Source organism: Odontesthes bonariensis, chromosome 22 (assembly GCF_027942865.1).
Source record: "Odontesthes bonariensis isolate fOdoBon6 chromosome 22, fOdoBon6.hap1, whole genome shotgun sequence".
In the NCBI taxonomy this organism is placed as follows: Eukaryota; Metazoa; Chordata; class Actinopteri; order Atheriniformes; family Atherinopsidae; genus Odontesthes; species Odontesthes bonariensis.
Genome location: NC_134527.1, coordinates 9516657 through 9541545, shown reverse-complemented (window position 1 = coordinate 9541545; position 24889 = coordinate 9516657). Strand labels below are relative to the sequence as shown.

General features: G+C 39.6%; 2 protein-coding genes across 5 annotated transcripts in view; one reads left to right on the top strand and one right to left on the bottom strand.

Annotated features, from left to right (window-relative positions):
* plppr1 (phospholipid phosphatase related 1) overlaps positions 1–19909 on the top strand; it is a 67129-nt gene extending 47220 nt beyond the window's left edge. For 3 of the 4 annotated variants that reach the window (XM_075456624.1, XM_075456623.1, XM_075456625.1), the window contains 6 exons: positions 775–963; positions 6803–6935; positions 10551–10801; positions 12622–12798; positions 17878–18009; positions 18523–19909. In XM_075456624.1, the coding sequence (XP_075312739.1) occupies positions 775–963; positions 6803–6935; positions 10551–10801; positions 12622–12798; positions 17878–18009; positions 18523–18555 (915 nt within the window). In that variant the 3' untranslated portion in view covers positions 18556–19909. The other variant, XM_075456626.1, reaches the window with a different exon arrangement.
* Positions 19910–22186: 2277 nt separating this feature from the next.
* Positions 22187–24889, bottom strand: part of grin3a (glutamate receptor, ionotropic, N-methyl-D-aspartate 3A) — a 49308-nt gene continuing 46605 nt past the window's right edge. Inside the window, exon 11 of the mRNA XM_075456521.1 lies at positions 22187–23203. Coding sequence (XP_075312636.1) covers positions 22648–23203 — 556 coding nt within the window. The 3' untranslated portion in view covers positions 22187–22647. The remainder of the gene's footprint in view (positions 23204–24889) is intronic.

The window sequence follows — 24889 nt, the reverse complement described above, 5'->3', positions numbered from 1 at the left end:
CCACATTATATAAAGTAGTTCCAGCTGGCAGTATTTTGACTGACTAAGATGCCCTATTACTTTCACATCCGGTTCCTCTCATAAGGTCTTTATTTTATAGCTTTAAAATATGAAAACATCTCATTTCCTTCCGTTTGATGTCAGACAAAGCAGGCTTCCTGGAATGGTTGCAGAAGGAACACATAAGTGGGTGAATGACACAAATGCAGCTGATTTTCTGAAACCTCATTAAAATCTTTGCTGTGCCATGTGGTGAATCCTCTATCCCACTGTGGGTTCATTATCAGTAACTAAAGATGCTATATATAAGCAATGTTTTTTTTATATAAGTGTGTTGAAAACGGCCTGCAGCTGAGTCTAGGGAAACAGAAAAAGGAGGCCAGAGACAAAAGATGATGTTGGTGGGATAAAAGGATGAGGGGGTGAGGGAAGGGAGGTGGTAAGTGAAGGTGGTGTATGTACACGATCAGAGTTAGCATGAGACGGAGAATAAAAGAGAGGGAGAGAGATGCCATTTTAGAGGATTTTGTGGTTGTTTTTGTATCAGATCAGTTTGACTCGTTACAGCTGAGAGGGGAGCAGAGCGAGACGCTCAAGAATCCACTACAAAACAATTTTGTTAAAGAAATTGACTTTTGAACTAAAACTTGAACCAGGACGGCGTTCAGTGCAGTGGATCTAGATCGAACAACTACATTTTTCTCCTCTGTCTGCCTCTTCCTCACTTTTCTCCCCCCTCTTCCTCCATCTGCCGCTGGCATGTTTTTCTTCCAGCTCGTCATTATGTCCGGCACCGTGCTGCTGGCCTATTACATGGAGTGCACGGACCTCTTCAGCGTGCACGTGCAGGGCTTCTTCTGCAATGACGCTGAACTAATGAAGCCATACCCCGGCACGGAGGAGTCCAGCTTTGTCCCGCCCCTCATCCTCTACTGCGTGGTGGCTGCTGCGCCCACACTTGTTGTGAGTAGAGTTCATTTCTCAGGTGTTTCATTGTAGTTTTGTCATGTGTGTGTCAGGTGTGGCATGGTTGTTTTTACATGGGCTCTTTCTCCACAATCTGCACTTGCTACAGACAAAAGTAAAAAAAAAACAAAAAAAACAAAAGAAAATTTCTGGAAGTGCATCTGAATGAACATATTTTAGTTGGATATAATCTTATTTGCATCTTTAAACATAAAGTTTCAGAAGTTACCAATCATATACCTTTACTAATGTTAGATCCCTGTACCCTAATGTAGTTATCAGGGTTTCCCTGCCAGAATATGGAGTCGGGGATGTTATGGCAAATTGTGATTATATAGGGTCTTTTTTTCTTGGTCAGCTGACAAGTTAGGCCCCGCTTTGTATTTTGAACCTCCTACCATATCTATTCTGAATCGCTGTTTCGTGTCTTTTACGATGAAACATCTGGCTAAATGTGGCACCAAAGTGTGACATCTTAAAGTCGTGGCAAAGGGGCAGCACTCTTCCATTTTGTTTTGGCTGCATTTAAGAAACAATGGTGTGATTTTTGCTGACTCTGTCTTTCATGGCACGTGAAACACAGGTGTAATTAATAATGCTAACGAGCCATGGCAGTGAGTCAGCACACAGAAAGGCAGGGCTCTGACAATTGAGTCATTAATATGATTGATTACAGCTGTGTCACTTGCTGTGACATAATAAAAATGTTAACTTTATTATAGATAATGAAGCAAAAGCATAGTACATGATGATATTAAGCTGAGGAAGTGTTGTAGATGTACTGTGTACACATTCGTAACAGTGCTGATTTGAATATGTTGTGTGGGAGGTGCAGCGATCAACCACCAGGTGTCAGCTGTGCTCCGTGCTTGTTCATTTTGCCCAGTTCACCAGTTCACCATATGTCTCTGGGCCCCTGGGCCAGCCTATTATTTAAAGCCACATCCGAAATGTTCTGATTGCCTCGTAAGGGGGCTTGCATTTGTTTATATGGTGTTAGAATTTTGTTTTTCACATTTGAAATGGGGCACGTGTGGTTCTGGTTCAGCTGTTTTTAAGAAGCTGTGGGTAATGCATTGATTTCGATCATTGGAAATTGCCCATTATGTCAGTTGTCCGAGAGCATTAATTTAATGTGTTAGCAATCCCATTCACTGTAATACGCGTTGAACTATCTTAAAAGTTTCATGATTTTAACGATGGGATCCAAAGTACGACACGGTAGACTGCGCCGTATTTCCTCCCAGTTTCATCGTTGTTCATAGGATTGATTCATTTTGAATTCAGATGAATGTTGGTGGCAGCCTTCGTCTTTCCGTTAATCTGTTTTACAAATCCGCTGTAGTTTACCGTAGCATGAAGACTAAAAGACGTTCGAGGCATTCTACCAAAAAGTGAAAAAATCTGGTCTTTCTCTGGTAATGTAATACAGCAGTGGTGATGTATTAAATCAGTTAGGATAGAGTTGGTTGAATACATGCATCGAAGTGCACAGATTAACATTTGATTAATAAGGTAATCATGCATATCTGATACAGTTGCACATTGTTATTGTTATTTGTAAACCTATGGTTGGAACACCTGGTACTTCACTCATGGACTTTGATTCTAAAAATTGATAAAACTCTTTGAAATGGAAGAGCTAACAGCAATGAACTGCACCCATTTCCGTATCTTAGGTTTCACCACCTTTCCAAGCAGGCATCATTTGTATCCAAGCTCCTTTTCAATTTCAAGATGCACTTAATCATGAATGTGATTGTGAAAGGTGTCTGACTAATGGACACACACCATCTGTTCACTTGTAAGGAGTTCTGCTCTCTTTTTCTCTCGTGTTTGTTTCATTCATTCTCATTATGTGGGGATGTTTGGTTTGTTGCTCTGAGGCTCTAAACACGAGGGCTTTTAGAAGTATGACAGACTGAAGTGTATCGTCACTTTTATTCCATAGATAAAATGTGTTCCATAGCTTATATTGCCTCCCTAAAGGTAAGTGTTTGTTGAATCAACAGACCACCTAAAGCTCCGATTATTTACAGCTGAAGTGGTGAAAGAACATCGGTCAGATTCTCTTGCACCGTTTGCCTGAGAGAAAAATCTTTTTTTTTTTTTTTTTTTTTCAAAAAAATGCAGCAATTCTTTATTATGCTTATTTTCTAAAAGCATTTGAACAACACTAAGTTAAACCACAACAAAACAGAAAGAGGAAACATATGAGCTAAATGAAGCATTTCCTCACCTCTCTGCCATAAAAAATAAAAAATATTTTTCTTCTTCTGTTACATATTTCAGACGTTCAGTACTGTACAGCCTCATTTCTTATTTCCAAGCAGCCAGACTGTATTGCAATCTTTTAAAGTCTTGAGCAATAGTTCTCCAGGCTTTCAGAAGGTCTTTGAAAGTTTTTCTTCTTTTTTGGGACATTGACTGCTTTTTCACTTTCACTTTTCAGCCCAGTCCTTCTACCGGACCATTTTCAGAGGAATGTTTTTTTGTTTGTTAAGCCACTGACACTGAACTAAGAATCATTCTACTGTAAAAAAAAAAAATATCTCAAGAAAGGAAGCCGTGTTGTATCCAAAACCTAACGGGCAGGTTGGCAGAGAATCAGTTTTAGATTGTATCTTTAGGCACTTTGTTATCAGCAGCCTATACTTAAATAATTTATTCACATTTATTTAGTTCCATGTACAAAAACTGTAAAGAAAATGGTTTGTAAGACATGAAATAGTGTGTGTATATGTATACGGTATATATATATATTTTTTTATTTATTTTATTTTTTTTCAGGCTTTACTGAAGAATAAAGGTGGTAAAGTCTTACCAAATATTGATTTAAAATGACACTTAAGTTGTATGTAACTTTACATAAAACGCGTTAAATTGTAACAAGACAAATCTTTTTCTCTCACTCTTGTATATATCCTTTGTATTACAAAGTCTCTTTATCTGTCCATATGCTGCCCCGAACTTTTTAATTGTGCCCTTCAAGAGTGCTTTGTCAGGTACCCAAGCTCAACTTGACACTTTATATATGAGATATATATATATATATATATTGCTCAATCACCATATGCCTCATAAAACAGAGAAGCAGGCAATCAGAATTAATGGTGACTAGGCTGAGATGTTTGCCAATTAGCACAGAGGCAGTAATTTAAACTGCGTTCCACGTGGCCAGATCACCGGAAATCTGTGGAGGTTAGATGGCTATTCATGCAGCAGTCGACAAAAGTTTTCAGCCATGAACGAGCAACGAAGTCAGTCTGGTCACCTTCGGAGCCAAGATGATGGCAGTTAGCGTGATGTTCTCACAAAATACAGAGTAATTACAGTGTAATTACATTTTAAAAATGTTTTTCTTTTTCTTTTTTTCCTCCCTGAGTAGTATGTAAACCCATGTTGAAATATAACCCCTTACAAAGAATTAAAATGCTGGAAAAAATGTAACTAAAACAGAATGCAATGATTTTACTTTTTAAAAAAGGTTAGAAACATAACGTATCAAATGTTCAATTAATATTATTGTTTGAATTAAAGATGTCTACTTTTTAATTATATTCCTGTAACACACTTCACTGAAACAACCCCCTTGATATAAAGTGGTTCCCAAAAAGAATAAAAGATTTAAAAAAAAAAAACACCTGATGGGACAAAAGATATAATACACATATACAGGAATGGGAGCAATGTGCTTCCATCTTATTCAGGGAATGTTTTGCATATTAGCAAGAAAATGCCACATTCAGCATGTGTTGGTGAATATATCCATTTTGCTTTAGACCCCTCAGTTTCCAAATGCTCACAATATGTTGTTAAAGAAGAGGTGATGCAACACAAAGGTAACCTTTTTCCTGACTTTTCTGAGAGCCAGCATAAAGATGATTATCTTGCCATAGTTTGCATAGAGGACACAATTCTCATTTACTGTCTGAGCGAAAAAAGTAAAGAAAAAAAAAAGATAGGTATGACGTGAAAAGGTTTTTACTAACACTATGCAGTTGCTGCATCTGAAAGTATTGTACATTTGGGCTTCCATTTACAACTTCAAATTGTTCCGACGTTCACGCTGGGAAAGCTACAATTCAGAATGTCCTTTGAGAAGCTATAAAAGCAGTGCGATGAACTACACTATGCTGTAGTTCCTGCTGTGCAGACACAGATAAGACGGGGTATAGGTTTCTGTGGTCTGATAGCACCTTATAACCAAGTAGTAAAAGTTTGATATCATAACTCCACTATGAAGGCTTCCTCCCCGAAGTAAAGGCATGTATGTTAGATGAACATATTATTATAAATCAGTCGTTGGTGTTAGGGTTAGGGTCAGAGTGTTAGCATGCTTGGTTGCGTCTGTGTTTGCCCTGTGATGGAATGTCAATTTGTTCAGGGTGTACCCCACTATCACTGCCTTCTTGGGTAGACTGCAACCCATAGATAGTGACAGATGGATGTAGGCACACTGTGATGCCACCCATTGATTTGTGGATTCAACTCTTTGAAGCATAGTGGCCTTCTTGGTCCTTTCAAACTAGAAATCATCAATCACAACTTGTTCCATCTTTATGCGTACCCAGTTTTTAGAGTAAGCTTTCCCTTTAGATGGGACCATAACTCACGAAATGCACATTGAGCTCTATTAAAGGCGATTTGAGGCTTTTGGGATCATTAACTCATTTCAGTATGGAGAAATCATGTGGAGCAAATACTGTTTTTTACAGTGAAAATGATTAAATGGGAATAAGACGCCCAGGCTGCAGACACTGGTGGTGTTACAGATGGCTGAGATGGTTGAGCTATCTGAGAGAACCTGAATGAGTAGAAGATCGGAAGATAGAGGAGAATGATGGTCTAAAAGGTCGAGTGACATAATTACAATATTTAAAGGACACGAGCTGAAGGCTGGCTGAATCTGACAATTCAGGCAAAAAGATTATTGTGTGGGAGCAGTGATAAATGGATGGGTGCTTGTTTGTGCACACTAAAAACAAAATGGTCTTTCAACTGGATATGATGTACTTCCCTGTAAGGCCTACACAAACTACAGTTTGATTTATAACAACCAACATTGAATCACTAATAAAGTGCACAATACAAGATGCATTTTTCTGTCTTGGTGCACGTGATGATGGTTTCATTCAGTACTTTCAGTGCTATCTATAACTCGCCACTTTTTGTTACTGTAGAAATATTGATCCACCTTCTAAGTTCTTATGTTCAAGACAACTGAATCCTGTGTTCAGTCTTATTTACCCAGCATCACAACATCGGCAACCCATGCTGCTGCTCAGAAAGCCAGAAAGAAGTAAAAATATTTGACTTGCGTTCATAAAACCATTCAGATGGGGAAAAAAGAATACATGAGAGATGGAAGAAAACACACATGTCCTGGGGCTGCAAACAAACTCTTTTATAAACAGAAACACACACACACACATGGCCAAACCCTCATATGCACCATCTGCATGCACACATTCTTACTTAAACAAACATATATTTTTGTAACAGTGTGTATTGCCCAGGGCAGTTGGCAATGACTTCCATTTTGTGTGTCCAGCAGCAGTTTTTCCCATTAGATCTGATGTAATGTCCTCTCTATAATGGAGCTGAACAAAGGCTGCATTAGTACATGGTGGTTTATGCACACAGACCAGACTGGGCAAAATGTTCCTCTATCAGGATGTCAAAACTTGATGTTTTTTTTTTTTTCCTCTGTTTGCTTTTCTTTTGCTCTTTCTGTTAGTGTCTTGACCTCTGGATCCTTCTGAATCTTTTCCCTAATTCCAGTTCCTTCTCTGGCCTTTTCTGTTAATCTGTGTGCATGAATGCACATTTATAGATCTTCATCGGAGAAGTTTCAATGTACGTGATGAAATCAACGAGAGAGGCTCTCTTGGCCGAGGAGAAAACCATAGTGACGGGAGACTGTTGTTACCTGAACCCGCTTATTCGCCGCATCATACGCTTCATAGGTAAGATCGCCGTCAAGCCATGTATATGTATACTGGGGCCACTCATGTCAATGAACCAAGCAGTAACTCACAACAGAGATGTTTACATCAAAATATGTGTGCATGACCTAGACTTTACTTCATATGTCTTTATACAACAGGAAAGTGTCCCTGTTTCTTAGGTCCTGCACTAGTCGTGGGGTCTGTGGGTGCTTACAACCTCGTTGCAGCTTCAGTGAAGTGAATGACCAGAAACGTATAGATTAAAGTAATTTAATTCAGTTTCTCACAAAGCCTCATACTCGTCAGTGTTTATTTTATGTTTTTAAGCTAAGTGATCGTATTAGTATTCAAAAGCACATCATAATGCATCACTGCTGCTTCTGACTCTGTCTCTTGTTCAGTTTTGGAATAAGTTCAAGTGCATCAAGCCACCAATGTTTCCATGTCCTGTGAGTGAAATTAAAGTACTGCATATCCTACTATTTTTGTGACTTTTTGGAAGGAAATGCACTTATGATTTCTTGTGCCCTGAAGTTCTTTTGCCTACCGATGTGGAACACATTTATTGTAAGTCGCTTTGGATAAAAGCGTCTGCAAAATGACCGTAATGTAATGAAATGTGACTTGTCCGAGAAATGCACATACAGAACAGTGAACGATGAATTCATAAAGATGAGAAGGTGAGACTGAAAACCGGAGCCAGGATGAGAATGTCAGCAAGATGTTTTACATAAACATATCATTAATAAGACAATAACTTTTGTCAATCTCCTGGAACAGACAGTCCTGTCCTGTCCTGTCCTGTTCATAACTCCTTACAGAGATTAGAGTCCTGGGGCATTACACAAGTTAGAGCTCTACTTGGGCACAAGCCTCCCCTTCACTCCAATCCCATATTTTTCATGTAAAAGCATGTGCATATAATGTCCTGTAGGTGCCAAGCCACCTATTCTTGGTACAGCCGCAGAGTTGCTGCTGAAACTTAATCAACCACATTCAAATGTTAACTTGTACTAAAACAATTAAGTACGTCGGTTAATTTCAGGCCAGAAACTCAACATTAACCATCCATCGTCATCTCTGAGTTCAGCCTGTAGTTTGCTACTTACTATAGTTGTGCTTTATGATGCTGCAATCAAATATGCTCTATTACAAACGGCATCTGAATTGTCTAGGTCTGCCGCACTCCTGATGTGTGTTTTGAAGCTGTGCGTGGATACATTGGACTGCTACTGCACATGCACAGATGTGCACAGTACCGTGTATGATATGCTCAACTTACCCCCACACAGCTTGTTGTGCATCAAGACTGCCACTCACGTTGTTCAAGGCTGCTCGGATGCAAGTTTTATGCTCACCTCAGCATATATTTTAGCTGAATCTGCATTTTTTTAGTGTTACGCATCAGGAAAACAGTCCCCATTAGTGTTGTTTCACATGATCTGACACTTGTTGTTGTCAAAACTCCTATGTAAACTTTTAGTGGGGCACAGCTGGGGAAGTTGTCCCAGCTAAAGGGTCTGCTGACACCTATGTCGTTCTGGAATACTGCTATGTGAATAAGCTTCAACAAACTAACACTTTTTCAAACCAACATGACATCCAGGCGCAAGGAAAGTAGGTTGGATGGTAGTTAAAGGATAAGACCGGTTTTTTGACATTGGGCCCTTGATTTCACATTATAACATGATGTTCTACTCACCCCTGCTTGTTGTTGGTCATTTGGAGCTGTTCCGAAGATATTCGCGAGGCGTCTGGCTGCTCTCTTGAGATATTCGGCCATGAAACGGTTTCCTATGGGCAAGTTTATACAGGCACAAACTATGCTGTTTATAATTTATTAATTACTGTACACTAGCACTGATAATGTGGAGGTGCGTCGCTTACTTAAAAAAATCCGGGTTACTAATTTTGAATTTTAGCCGAATGAATAAATAGGCAGCAGGTCTGTGGGCTGTCTGTGGTAGTAGCACGACGATGACGTCAGTAACACCCACTTTACGACAAAAATTCAAAATTACAGTAACCCGGATTTTTTTAAGTAAGCGACGCACCTCCACGTTATCAGTGCTAGTGTAGAGTAATTAATAAATTATAAACAGCATAGTTTGTGCCTGTATAAACTTGCCCATAGGAAACCGTTTCATGGCCGAATATCTCAAGAGAGCAGGCAGACGCCTCTCGAATATCTTCGGAACAGCTCCAAATGACCAACAACAAGCAGGGGTGAGTAGAACATCATGTTATAATGTGAAATCAAGGGCCCAATGTCAAAAAACCGGTCTTATCCTTTAAATGGTATAATCTTACCATGGTATATCTTATATCTTATATATCTTACTGGGAATTGGTAGAGTGGTGTAGATGTCAAGATGTTGCCACGCATCCCTTTAAAGTCCTGCAGGTCAGTAGTCACATCATTTAAATATCTTTATCAATCACTTAGTTCTCATATACAGCGGGCAACATGTGAACTAGCTAATACTTTCTTTGGAATATTGATTGTTTTACAACACATTTTACTGCTCATTTTTTTAAGATGACACCCATTCCAGTTATAAAACACTTCTCAAATATTCATTAGGCAATCATCTTATTTATATTTCCATCTGTTATTGAGCAGTTTTTTTAAGATCTGAAGGATCATCGAAGCTTTTCGTTTCCCGCTCTCTTGCTCCCTCCCATCTGCTCTCCCACCATAATCCCCCCTCTCCATTTTCCTCAATGCCCTTCACACAGTCATGTCCCCGTACACCTCAGACATTCCTTCACGCACGCACACACACGCACACACACACATACGCACACACGCACGCACACACTCACCTGCAACTGCCACCACCCCCGGCCTGGATGACAATACAAAGGACAGTAATTTCATGGCTAAGCAGGCCAGATAATCAGCAGCAATATTTCACAGCAAAGAGAAGGCAGCCGCAGACATGGGTCAGGGTTAGTGAGTGTCAGCTTAATCATTTACATTAAATACTGTTGCTTTTTTTTTTCTGTCTGCTTCTATATTTTTATATCCTGGTAATTTAAATTTAGTTCATTCCCACATTCAAACAGCTCTTCTCTTTGCTGCAATCTCTCCTTAAATGAGCTCCATATGGCACTATGAACACCTGAGGAGCTGAATCAATACAATTCACATTCAAAGATCAGTCTCTGAGTTTGTTCATTCAAGAAATGGCTACAATGTGTTCACCGAAGCAGTTAACTACATAATCCACATTCTTATATTATCAGCTCCCAGCTGTAATCTATCAAAGCATTCATAGTTGAGCTAATGTCTATGCCTTCGGCACTGTCTCACTTACAGGTGCTCTGTGCCAACCTGTTTAGGATCATACACATCAATAAGGTTGATTTATGAACAAAACTGTAGTGGTCCGTTAGCGAGTGTATAGTCAATGGTTTCTTAAGGGCATTAACATGACATATTTGGATGTTTAGCCCCACATAATGATAGATGGGAACTCATCCAGTGACTCCGTTAGCCAGCCAGACACAATCCAGTTTAACACGGAATGTAAGTGACAGACATATGTATGCAGTGTGTTGTTTATGTAGGCATGTTTGATTGCTGTGAGTTTGTAGGTTTTCATGTGCTCATCTCTGTGTGTGCCACAGGTGTGTTTGCGTTTGGTCTGTTTGCCACAGACATCTTCGTTAACGCAGGCCAGGTCGTGACTGGAGGTCTCTCACCTTACTTCCTGTCTGTCTGCAAGCCCAACTACACCGGCACAGAGTGTCGGTTCAATCACCAGTTTATCGTCAACGGCAACATTTGCACCGGGAACCCCGTTGTTATTGAGAACGCACGCAGGTCGTTCCCATCCAAGGATGCTTCGCTGAGTGTTTACTCTGCCGTTTACCTGACTGTGAGTAGCATGTGCCTAATCACGTTGTATTTAGTTTCCTCTGAACATTTATAGAAATAAACCGAAACTGTAAACCGAAAGGAGCTCCTGCTTTTATTGAGCCCAGCAAATAAGACTAAACACATCTCTAACACTCAAAAGAGGGATGGTTAACTGTCATTTGTGATTTGTGCACATAAACATGTCTGCAGCGTTAGAAAGAGCAAAGTCTACAACAAGGAGAGTTTTTCTATCCCATCACAGACAAGGCTCCTGATGTGCCTGAACCCCCTTGTTTGTGGTTCTGGCCTCTCTTCCTTTACTTTACTTTACAATAATACCAGCTGGGCTATTGTAATGCTCTGTATGTTGACGTTAGCCAGGCCTCCCTTTCAAGGCTGCAGATGGTCCAGACTGCTGTAGCTCATCGGTTAACACAAACATGTAAGCGTTAGCACATCTTCTCAGTACTTGCTTCCCTTCACTGGCTCTCTGTACCTTTTAGGACTGATTTTGAGCTTTTATTGTTTACTACTAAGGCACTTGACAGGCCAGTTCCTTTTTTATCTTTTTATCTTTCTTTCTGATCTCTTACAACCACATGTGCCTTCACATGTCACTCAGATGTACTGATGAGTTGATTTTAGTTGTCTGTCTGTTTGACTGACAACTAAAAGACTGGAACACAGAGGCAACCGGGCCTCTCCATGAACAGAAGTTAGGAAGTCTCACCTTTAAAAAATACATTATTTTCCTGGCTTTTAGTTCTTTATGAGAGCATTTCTTTTTGTTTTATTTCCCCCTATATAATTGCTTTTATTTATTGATTTTAAATTTGACTTTTTTTTTTTTTTTTTGGACAAAACAAATCCTAAAATTCCTCTGAATTTCTTACAAAGTTCATTGGCACAGTTTATTTAAAAGCGATTGTAAAGGTACTTTTCCAGAGTTACTAATTTTGGAAAAAAGGAAGTCGGTCTATATCTTATTGGATGGGACAAAAACATTTTAAGCCTGGTCTGATTAAAGTATACTGCTCACTATGGCTTGAGTTCAGCCTGGAAGAAATCCTTGAGTGAGAGAAATTCTTTACTATGAACATATTGACTGTAAAGGTAAAACAGTTATTTTATGCTTTTATGTTTTTCTTATTTCTCTATTTTATTATTTTTTTTAAATAAAGGAATTAGCAAAAAAGGGACAATATATGTCTTAAGAAAACCTCTGAATGAGCTTGGCGTGGATTCAGGCTTTCTTTTTAATAAAATTTGTTTGAGGAAAACATGAGAAGTGCTTTAAGGAAAGTTGTTTGACATCAGTAATAGAATGAGACTTTCAGACTTTGTGAGTCAAAGACTCCACATAAGTGAGGATTTTATTTGCATGAACAACACAAGAAGAGACTTTTGAAATGTTCCCATCCTGTGTTGACATTGGATGAGGAAGCAGTTAAAAAAATAAAAAATAAATGAAGAGATATGTTGAAATGCTGAGTGTACTGGTTCAATTATTAGTTAGGTTCATCTCGTAATCTTTTATTCTCAATAGGGAAAAAAAACCTTTTGTTTGAAGAGTTATTACACACCTATGATGCAAGGTTTTCACATCTTTCTTTAACTGCTTTGCTATGCCACGGGGCTTTTGTGCTGTCTTGAAATTGTGAAAGATCTAACTGAGTATTCGCCTTTAGCTTCTCGGCATGAGACTTGCTTCTTTATATGCACCTAAAGAGAGGAGCAGGGCTATATCTTGCTATATACAGATTTGCCACATAGTGAAGAACATGATCTTTGAATCCTCACAGTCTTTCATCTGATTCTCCTTTCTGTCCTTTTCTTTAGATGTACATCACCAGCACAATCAAGACCAAGTCCAGCCGCCTGGCCAAGCCCGTGCTCTGCCTGGGCACGCTCTGTTCGGCCTTTCTCACCGGCCTCAATCGAGTGTCAGAGTATCGAAACCACTGCTCAGATGTAGTGGCTGGATTTATACTGGGATCAGCCATTGCATTATTTCTGGTGAGGACAAAGGATTAGGCACAATCTTTGGGGGAAATGTAGGAGGATAGATTCAATTGGAAGAGAGGGGGGGGGGGAGGCTGATGATGATCATTCAGAGGTGGATTATGGTTTCAAGGTTTTTTTTTTTCATTCTGCCATCATTTTCAGCCTAATTTTGGAACGGATGCAAACAGGTAATTACATGACGAATTCAGGCTACAGTGCTGGCAACATGAGTTAGTCAATAAATATCCAAATGTGTGTCAGAGTTTTTCCATATTCCTTTTCATTTATTTCAGTGACTGAATTAAATGCTTGTGAGGCCAGTCTGTAAAATAAAACAATAGCTCATGCTGAAAAGATGATAGGAGAGGATGTAAAATAACACGAAACAGAGGTTATACTGGACTTAAAGAGGGTTCAGGTACTGGTAATTAAGAATAGGGGGTTGAAGTTGAGAATTTGATCAGCACTTGCTCTGGTTTCCAAAAAGCATGGTAAGGAAGCTGTTGAAGAGAAGAAGTTTGAGAGAAACATCAGGTTTAATGAACAGTTGTGTTTAATTCAGAGATGATGGAGGAGGATAGACGCAGCGATCCAATAAATTCTCATTCTCTCCTCCTGAGGTAAAGGATGTTATCTTCCTATTACAACAATTGCCCTAATGGGGGATAAATGTTCAGATTTTAAGTGTGAGACATCAATCGCCCTGCCTCGCAGTCCGTAACTTAACACCAGGATCAGTTACTTGTGATGTACTGTGAAACAGCCTGGCATTCAATGAAAATGAATGTCTTCGTCCACATCAGATTTTATATTGAGTGTTTCAAATGCAGGGTAGCGATCACTGCTGAACCCCAAAGCTGTTTTGGTTTGCAGCGGAAAGCCCACTAAGCAGGAAGGAAGGTGAAGGGATTAAAAAAAGATGTATTTATCAGCCTCAGATGATTCATTTCTTGTAATTACTGCTGGGCCCTGGTCAGCAAACCCCGGGCAACAAAGGATTGTAAGAAATATGCAGGGACAAGCAGGGCGATGTGCTATGTGGACACTGGTTGCTAAGAGTGAGTAAGAAATACAATAGCTTCTTAATTCATAGACGGGCAACTTGGATTGTGATATGTAAAGTACATGTAAAAAGTTTGGACACACCACCTTCATTTAGAATGTGCAGGTGCATTTAAGTTTAAGCTAACATATAAGGAACGATGGCAATAGAAAGCCAAATTCAGTTTTGTCATGGTGGACACATTTGCTTCAACATCCAGGTTAGTTTCTTGTGTGAAACTATCTTCCTGTTGCTAACACTTTAGCCGATTGTTACTGTTGCTCTCGGCTTGTGTTGAGGAAATTCATGTTTTGGGTAGCCCATTGGCTTCTGAATTTACTACAACTGATCAGGAAAAATGCACAAAACTATTTTCTAATTTTAAGATTATGTGCTTCTTTCCTTTGAAGGAAAATAGCTAATATATACATTTAATTATGCACTTTTAAAAATTTTGTCTCTTAAGCGTGCAAAATTATGCATAATTGATAAAAACCTAATTACCATATAAAATTTCACCTGTAAATGTAGTGGTTTCTATTATTATTTAATGCCTTTTATTGTGCCTTTTTAATCTTTGATTTCAGCAGTGCAAGTGTTTAGATTTATGTTGTGGAAATGTATGCAAGTGAGCACGTTTTAGCTAAATATTAGCACGTTTCCATTTTGTAGCAACATTTTCTGAAAACTTTTAGCGCAAAAGTAATTATCTTAATGTTAATGAGAAACAATGGAAGGTTCACGGTGATATCTGTCTCAGGTCAATTAGAAGATTTTGTGAGTCAAGGCTGAGAATCAGGAAGAACTAGATAAATACAAATGTAAAAACAGTTACCGAAAAGAGGAAACCATTTCCATAATTTAATATTTTGCTGTGGTTCCAGTAGGGTGGCGTGTAGTTAACATATATCCACTTGTCCTTGAAACATGTGGAGGAGGCACATGTAAGCTTTCAGTAATTGACCTATAAAAATTGACATGCATTGATTTAGCAGGCTCTGGGGAGAGACAGTCGGTCATTACATCAGCACTTTTTAAACCGCTCATTTCTGACTTATTATCACTACAACATGAACCGAGGAGGGCTTCAACCCCCCTGCACAAGGACCTAATGGTTCTGATGAAGCCTATCAAAGTTTTGTCATGTGTGAAGTGAGAAGGCAGTTTGATGGATTGCTATCCTTAGGGGTCTTAAGAGAGCGTAGAAACCAGGTGTATTTAAAATCCCTTTGCTGTCACTGCTTTCAAAGAAGAGGTCTGAAAGGACTTATCAATTAGAAAATACCTTTGGTCTTTGGGGAGATTTGTCCTCCGGCAGCAGATTTGGGGATCAGTGTTGAGCCATTGGTTTTGGCTCCTGGATGATTTTGGTAACACTGGAAGACTGATTTATACCTTATTGAAGAAAAAGAAGAGGCACATGCTTACATGCTGTCTGATAAAGGTAAAATCCCCCTCTATTTTCAGCAAGGTTTCAAAGGAAATAATTCAAGACTTGCCATATAAAAGGCTTATATAATTTGGGGTGTAACACAACACAGTAGTCCAAGTTACTATGTCATCTTACTTTGACATCCTGACTTGATACCGTGTATGTGTAATAATCTATATCTGTCAGCTTGGCTGGTGCTTTTTGCCTCTGTGACAAGGAACAAAATGAAAACGAGCAGTCTGCTGAGGTCATTGGACAGGTGTATCCGTTGAATGATAATTAAAGCGCTCGTGTCATACAGAAATGTATTTAAAGCAGCCACATCAGCTTACAGTTTTCAATTACTCATACGATTAATGACATTGTGATGGGAATTCATTGTGATGTTGGAGATATTGGCTCAGAATGTTAAAATTCTCTTATTTTGTTGGTCTTGGAGCATTAGAGACTTGCTGTCAGTGAATGCCACAAACAAGAAAACCTTGAGAAGTCTCCAGCAGTGAGTCGGCCTGCTTCATTTTCTCTTTTGCCTCTGCCCTAGGGCAAGGATGGTGTCTGGTGGGGTGGGATCTCCCTCAGGCTGCTGACTTTGATTAACCGGAAGATGGTAGAGAGAAATGTGACCTTGTTGGTGTCTTGGCTAATAGAAGAACCAGACTCGTGGACAAATGAATACAGGGTTTTGCAAATAACCGTAATTTGTGCGAATGTTTGAATCCATCCTCGTTTTAATTTGGAAATATACTGAAAATGGGGCCTTGTTTTTAATGAAAGATGCTAGTATTAAGAAAAATAAAATATCACCATTGAGAACACTTACAATGAGAACTCAAGTCATTTATTAATTTTTTTTTCAGGGTTGAGGCCTGTGTTTTCCAAACAATGCAATCATCAAGATTAGAAGAGCTTATATTAAAAGACAGTACCAAATGAAAAATCACCATTAAACAGCTTTATATTAAGCTGAAAACCAGTGTCTATTATGCTTCAAAGAGAGGGAGGGGTCACCCAACAATAGTATACAGCTCACAATGAGGAGTGTTATAGTTAATTCTGGTAATGGCAAAGTTGTGAACCCTAACTGAGGGCCTTAGAATTGGACCTTAAGCATTTGTTTTACGTCACCATAAAGAAAGATCGATGGAGTTAAAAAGAAAATCATCTGAAAAAAAAATAAAAGCCAAGTTGACGTTAACAGAGCAACTCACAAGATATCTGACTTTTAAAGACTCCGATAACTTGATTGATTTTCGTAACCTTATGAACTTTATATGTTTATCTACTATTATCGTATTACTACAGTAATTGCTCTGAAGCAGAAAATATGTCCCCAACTCTTCAAAAAAAAGTGTTGAGCGTTCTTAATTCCTTTTTATTTGAGCTTAATACCTCAGTATTAGTAGCAAATTGACAGTTTTATTTAAGGCATATGAAACTGTAATAGTCTTAACAGCGATTCTAATTCTCAAACCAAACGGAGGATGTTCAGTGTTATATCTGATGAATAACATGTTCTATGTTCTCTAATTTTCCATTAAAGCGCAGAGACATATTACACACCCTCTTGAGCTGTGTTTCCAAATGACTTGAGTAAGTCAAAATTCAAAGTCGGGTGCAGCATGAGCTGGGTGGCAAGCAAAGACTTGGGCGAGTTGATTCCCTGCGTCGCAGACTGACTCTGGAGATATGTAATGTCACCTTCCTGGCGGGGAAAGAGCCTGGATGAAATAATCAGAGATTAACGTTGTATTGTTGAGATTCACTGCTTTTTAAACCCAATTGGAGCTTTCTCTCCTCACTCCATTTCAAGTTTTCTCTACCACTACGCCCCACGTTGCATGAAAGGCTTACTTTGACTGTTGTGTTTAAAAATGGCAGCAGCTATTATTGCAGTCCAATTTAGATTACCCAACTTTATCAGCTGTTCAGATTAAACTCTAAACGACTGAGATGAAGATAATAAAACACTGGGAATACTTAAACAATCCAAAGTTCCACCCCAAATGCTTTGCATAAACTCCCTACTAGGCTCATTTTAGGGGCTTTGTTTAGGTCTGGAGTCTTAGATGGAATTGGGGGCTGTTGAAGAAAGGAACCCTTAAAAGATCCTAGTTCCAGGAAAAGGTGTCTGTGGTAGAAATGCAGATGAAAATACTGATTAAAATTACAAACCAGTGGCAGCTTTTGTGCTGAAAAATTAAGCCTGTGGTGAAGTGACACGAACGGCAGGTCCAGCAAAGGCCATTTGAAGCTTCCTCCTTGAGGAAGTCCATCCGATTAGGCCCTGTGTCAAAAAACCCAACTTTACAGCAGATAAACATATTCACAGCATGATACAAAAAACAGTTTGGGTCACAGAAAGAAACTTAGAAAGAAGCTAAATAAAAGTTATCTGAACGGAGAGCACATTTGTTTACATAACTCACCTGTTTCTATTAGATTAAGAGTTAATATGTGTCTTCAGGTTCACAGTCAGATCCAACCGATGCACATTTCCATGCACCATAACCTGACCACAATGCAAGCAAAGGTGTAGTCTTGTTGTGACGTTAGTATACTTTGACACGTTTGTACACCTGCTTTACTTTTAATGTCAAACTGTCTTCATTCTTTTAAGGGCATATGTGTTGTGAACAACTTCAAAGGTGTTCATAATGCGGTGGCTAAACAGAAAACTGAGGAGTACCGCGGCCTTCCTCTGATGACTTTTCCCCGTGTTGAGAGCCCACTGGAGACCCTCAGTGCACAGGTAGCTAAAAACACTTAACCTGGAACCCCAAGAACTTCAATCTCTGTGATGCGCATTATCTTTCTCTTATTATTGGCAGAAGTCCTTCAAGACTTTGAACTTAAAGTCTAACCTCTCCTTTGAAAATGTACAATTTGGAATTTGATTTATACTGTAACTGTATTTTTTGTAATGCTATTTTTTACATCCTACACTTTTAATTTAAAGATAGGGTGTCATCATCTGTTCTTTCTTTCTTTCTTTCTCTCTCTTTCTTTCTTTCTTTCTTTCTTTCTTCCTTTCTCTCTTTCTTTCTTTCTCTCTCTCTCTCTATTTCTTTCTACCAACACATGGTGACACGTCAGGCATGACATTTGCACCCCTGCCCACCACTCCTAAATGCACAATATATTACAAATGGCACTCCTCGCACCACTTAACCGTGACCTTCCTTTATCTTTTCATTTCCACTTTTCCCTTCCCTTCCTCTCTCAATACCTCCTTCTCCGTTCCTCCTTCAACATGCATTTTCAGAACCACTCAGCATCGATGACGGAGGTCACATGACTAAGGGGGCAGCACCGGGTCACGTTTGCGTCTCCACAGCACTTCCAGACACAATGACGAGGACGCATGCCACGTGGCGCCGAATGCTTACAAAAAACACTGATTTATCTGTTTAAATCACCTGGGGGACAGAATAATCCATGTTTGCAATGTTTTTCTCTTAGTTTGGCTATGTTTAATTCCCCCCGCCAAGACGCACAGATCACAACGGTGCAAAAGTATCACAAAGCCAACTTACAGTAAGCACAGGTTGTTTTTCCAGGTATGCGAAACCATTTGAAACATGGGATGTTTTCGTCCTCCAAGGTGCGCTGTTTGTAGTTAGAGGATGGTGTTTTGTACATTTTGTATGAGCGAGTGCTGTAGCCTATCCTGACGATGTTAAACCTGCGCACTTCCTGTCGGCTGACTCACTCCGTTTTACATCACATCCTGTCAGGTGAAATGCCTCGTCAGTCACCGCGTCCATTCCACTCAGTCTGAAAACTCTGCAATGGAAAAGTTATTGATGTTGTTGTTCTGTGGTGTTTGTCATTTGTACAGAAAAAAAAGACAGAAACGTTCTTTTTGTTATCTGTCTGTACATTAATTGACCATTATCAGGTCATATTTTTTAAGGACTTTTGTTAATCTGTATGACTATTATGATCCATTTGGACCTCTTTGCCTGCTGTAAACCTGGATATGTTTTGGTGTCAGTTTAGGTGATTTGGCAAAAAACTCCTCTCCTCTTTCGAGGAAATGCAAGAAAGGGTAAATGACATCCTCTGAGTCTGAAAATGGGGTTTGACATCGCCTGAGATCAGTTACAATATTTCAAATGTCATTGGTTGAGGGGCTTTCTATGAGTGTCTTTAACCTCAATTTCCTGATTCACTGTGATGTTAACAAGAAAATCTCTGCAGAGATGTCTAGAGGGGCTAGCCAGTGTCAGACATACATATAGATTCCACTGCTGTGGTGTCCAGAAATACGTCTAAATGCAAATTTCAATATAGCAAATCCCTTGGAACAGATGTGGGGGAAAAAAAAGACAAGTATTTGTAGTGAATATGAGTGATTAACTTGAGTCAGGGCTAGCCCTTTCAAAGACTTCTGGTTCACTTTTCCTCCTTGAGGCACCCCTCCTTATCCCCGACCTGCCAGTGGATTGTGATGCAATGTTGTGACTCCTTTTCCTATTGGAAGATATGCCCAGCATGACGAGAGAAGATGTTTTATAGATATTACTCATTACCATTGTGATTATAACTGTCTTTTACTTTGAAAAAAAAAAGCATTCAATCAGAAATGCAACTTATATTTTTTTTCTTTTTCATGGTTTGTCCAAGAATTAAATAGTCAGTAGCAAGAATCTGCTCTCTTGTGATTTTTATGTTGTGTGTAGTACAATAAGAGGGAGGGTTTGTTTGAATATCTGGGCTCATCTGCAGCCTATTAGTGTGGTTGCGTATATTTCCATTTAACAAAATGGATTTTTAACAAAATTAACAAACCCTGAATTTTAATCCTCAAATCAGATGTATCCAACCTAAATTATGTGTTATACATGAATATTGATCTAAGGGATCGCAAGACTTTTGGAGATATTTGATATTCTCTTGGGGTCTCTTTGTCTCGGGGTGAAAAAGGATGCTTCTAGGTTACCCAATCACATTGAGGGTTGTGCAAAAAAAAATAATGGAAAAAGTGAGAGTAAGTGTAAATGACTGCAATGTCAATCAAGATACCTAAACTTTTTCTGGTGCTTCTCTGATGAAGTCAGGGAAAAGAATATACATTTGCATTTTTTTTTTTCTTTTTTTGTCAGACCCCCGAATATTCAATATGAATATGACTTTATTCTTGTCTCATGCAAAGGGTGTTCTATCCTGTGTGGCAGAGATTTCTCCTCACACGACATCTCTGTCCAACCACACGTGCTTCCCATATGAGTGATTAGAATGCACACGGATATGCTAACACCAAGCTCTTACTGAGTTCTGTTGATTCATCCTTTAGTGATGATTATATCGCCGCTTAGCAAGGCAAACATGCACAGAGAGCACAAAGAAAGCTCAGCCAGCTCAGCCAGCGCACTTCCTCTTTTGCTCTGTCAGGTATTCATTTCAGCTGTGACAGCCTGCGCTTACCCTGCAGACACACTGGCTAAATAGATAGGAGTGTGTACGTGTGTGTGTGCGCTGCAGTGTTTGACCGTGCTATGGTTTAAAAAAATGTCATCGCTGGCTGTTCTGTGTATGCCTCCCTGTCCCCTAGCAATATGAGTGAAGAAGAGTGTGCCAGCCAAATATCATTTCCGAGTTCGGGACCAAAAAGCTCAGAGTAGTTTGGTTACTTATGTAGCTGCAGGGTGTCTCATAATGGAATCTGTTAAGATGTTTTGAAATAAGATGCTGCAGGGGAATTTAAGCGCTATCTTGGAAAAAAAAAAAAAGAGTTTGATGTTCACTGAATTTCACCCATTGTTCTACTGGCAGTAGCAACTGGGGAGGGAAAATCCTATTTAAACCAAGTCGAAATCATTAAGCCTTCATTTGATCTTCAACAAAAGAAGCAAGATCTCCACCTGAGCCACTTTGCAGTTTATTCACTTTGTTGCTTCCCACGCATGGAGATGTAATTTCTTCTGCTTGTGCATTGTGTGGAAAATTGCGATTCTTCTGATTCATGTCAGAGTAGTAGTAGTCTGCACAGTCACAAACTTTAGGTTGGCTGCGGTGAGACACGGGACCACGTAGACCGATGCAGATGATGAAGTTCACAAGATATTTTAAATATTTTTAAGAGACTGGAGAGAGGCAAAGAAGCGAGGTACATTTTTAATAAGAGAATGTGTCAAAACCAAAGGAGAAAAGATGCAAGTAAACAGGTCTCATCACAGAGGAACTGTTATGGCGTGTACAGTTGTAAATGTTACAATAAGAAACGTGTCAGAGTAAGACCAGTGGTCTATGCCAGTGACATTTACTGTATAAGTAGCATTGGGTCTGCACCTAGAACTGAATGGTACTCCTGCATTTGTTGTTCTGGAACAATATTACAAAAGCGTTATTCATTCAGGGAGCAGGGAAATGACAAGAAGGGAGAAAATATTTTGGATCTTCAAAAAAATACAAAACTCCCACAATAGAAATACCTTTAAACCATAAAGTCAAATGACTTTCTTCAATTAACTGGGAGTGCATCAGTAAAATGCAGGCAACATCATATAGTGATAATCAAGGTTGTGTATTGTCCTATAATCCACCTTAAGATGCCAACCAGGTTTTCTTCATGAAGCTTTGGGTGGCATCTTTTTCATTGATTTCTTTGCAACAACAGCACCATCAACACTCAAATCACTTATCAGAAAAAATGGCCAAAGTAAATGTACTGCCAATGGCAAGAAACATTACATCAGCAGTGATAATATCAACCAGTCACCAGAAGCTGTATGTCTGAAAGAGAACAGGATTTCAGCAAGACACAGGGATATAAAGACTTAACTGGCAGGGTTCAACCATCGGCCATTGTACACTCTCAGTGAGTCTGAACAAGCTTGGGTGAATTAGTCAATTCAATTAAATACCAAAGAGGCGTCATACCTATGATCAAGCTTATCATGATGACAAGAAGAACTTTACTGAGGAAGAGAGCACGCTTAAGAGGGTATGAGCAAGTCAAAAGGAAATGGTAAGCAGAAAAGGACAGTCAAAGGAAAAAAACTAATAGGATTGGAAAGGAGTGAAATGGAGGTTGAGAGGAAAAAGTGGATGCACAGCTCTTCGATGACGCAACAAGCCAGTGAGGGTCTCAAAACTGATTTGGCTCAGATTCCCACCCCTCTCCAGCACTTCCCATCCAATCAAATATCACCTTACAGAGTTCAGAAAATGTCCCTGTTGAAGTCACAGGGCAGGATCTGATTCTTGGTGAACATGTTTGTCCAGCATTTAGGGGAACTCCTGAGCCTAAAGAAGGATCTTGCTACTAGAAATCTTTGTTTCCATCTCCAGAACAAAAGCAAGGACCCTTATCGATAACCACAGGTTTTGGAGGCTTGTCCCGTGTCTAACAGGGTTTCTCTGGACCAAACGGAGGAGGCAGGCCTCAGAAGTCTGGGAGTGTGTTTTTGTGTTGGTTAGTCTGCTGGTGGGATTGGGTATACTGAGCAAACTGGTGTGTAGTGGGCTGACTGACTGCAGTCTGGTTTGTTTGCGGGTTTTCTGATTGGTACTGTTCAAGCTCTCTCTTCCTTCTCATGGCTGACTGCAGCTGCTGCTTGATAACAAGGATCTGACCCTCCAGATCTGACAGTTCCTGAACCAGTGAATTCGGGCCCACACCCAGGCCCTGACTGCAGTCCCCGACTCCTAAAGCCCGACACTGTATTATGCCCTGCCCAGATCCTCCTTGCCCTTGGGCCAAGCCCCGCCCTAACAGGTCTGACCGACCGTTAGAGGTGGTAACCATGGGCAGGCGTTTCTCCAGCAGAGGAAGAGTATGGGGATGAGGGAGGGGAGAAGGGGGTGGTGGAGGCGGAAGATCCTGGGAGGATGGAAGATCCAGGTAATTCTGCATGTCTTGTGGAAGGAATCTTCGCCTGTTGCAGTGGGAGGATTCTGCAGGATTCCAAGTGTCTGGCTGGTTGTTTCCCTCGTTGCACCTGGAGATAAGCCCGATACAAAGTGAAATGTCAAGTACAAATTCTAAATGCCAAGATGGGAATGCTTTTTTTTTTAATCATCAGACTGCATCTTTCTAGTCTAAATCCTACTTAAAACCTTAGATGATATTTCACAAACGTTGTGTCATGCAGGCAAAAAGATACTTGGGGAGTGAGTATCTTTGTCTGAACCACAGGTAGTGATCATTTTATTTTATGACAACATTACAATTCTGTGCATGTTATACCGTGTGACAAATGGCAGCTTATGTAGCACTTGACCTTAAACAAGACAACAAAGTGAAGTTCCTAAACTACCAGTTAAGTTCTAGACACCATCCTTGAGGTAATTGGCATGAGATTGTTGGGCACCATTATAATTACTTGCTGAAATAGTTTGTTTTCTCCCTAATCGCATTAAATCACTTTTTCAATGAGCGTGTTGTTCTGCTGTTTAGAATGTAAAAATAGTTATCAGATTAGAACAAGTAGGTTTTGGCCAGGCAACATATAGAGGAGTAAGTCTTATGGCCCACTTGGCTGGGCTAAATTATGTTAGCAACAGCAGGCCACTCCCCATTAATACATTTTTTTGTATGTCCGGATTAAGTCTTAACCCTGTCTTGTTGAAGAATATATAACGCAGATATCGAAAACATTTTATTTAGTTTTTAATGAGCATGCTCCCACCACAATTATGCAAAACAAAAAAAGAGGGTCTTGACTGTCAAACTGTAGATATTTTCTCTAGCATTAGTGCTGAACTCAACAACCTATGCCAGGCAACCTGGAGGTCTGCCTTCGTCATTAAGCTTTTAAGTGCAAGCAGCAACATGGATGAGACTTTAGTGCGCATCACTGAACAAATCCTCCCTTATTCTAACCCTGTCTTTTCTTATATTCTTCTAGCGAGTGGTGAAGGAGCAAAGTGATCCTAAATCTCTGTCCAATTTGAAGTTTTTCGACCCACCATCCATTCAGGACCTATATTCCTCATGATCAGGATTCATGTATGTGGAACCTTCACATACCGCAGTGAACAAATAGAAATGTTATTAAATTGGAGTTATGAATTAAAAACGGTTTCAGAGTGTGCTGATGCATTAAGTATTTTGACTTACAAGCCTATGGAAAAAGTCAGTATAAAGGTCCTCCTCCTCTCTATTCTTTTCAACGGCATCCGCACACGATCGGAGGAAAGAAACCAAGAAGTGGCTTCTGGTGTAGATTAGTGGACTTCCATCGGTCTGCTGGTGTCTTCTTGAGTATTAGGAAAGACCAGCGAGTGACCTCACTTTAACATTTTACCAACCATTGAAATGTACTGCAAAAGGCCAGTTAATAACTTATAGTGGATTCTATTTACCTATTTTTGCCATGTTTAATTCCGTTCATATGTAAACAACTTTATCCATTTTTTTTCAGTCTCCAGTCTTATTAGGGGTTAACAAAAAGGAGTTTTGGTTAAGAGGATTCTCCTGACATCAAATGACACATCCAAATATAAGAACATCAAAAGAATTTCATCTTGAATGATAAATGCTCCTGTGCTCACAGCATGCGGGGAAAGTGACTTTGAAATAAGGAACACTTTATTAGACTTCTTAAGCCAAAAATATTACGAAAACCAATTCAGTTAGACAGCTTTTTGTGGTAAGTATTTCCTTCGAGTACTAAAACTGACTA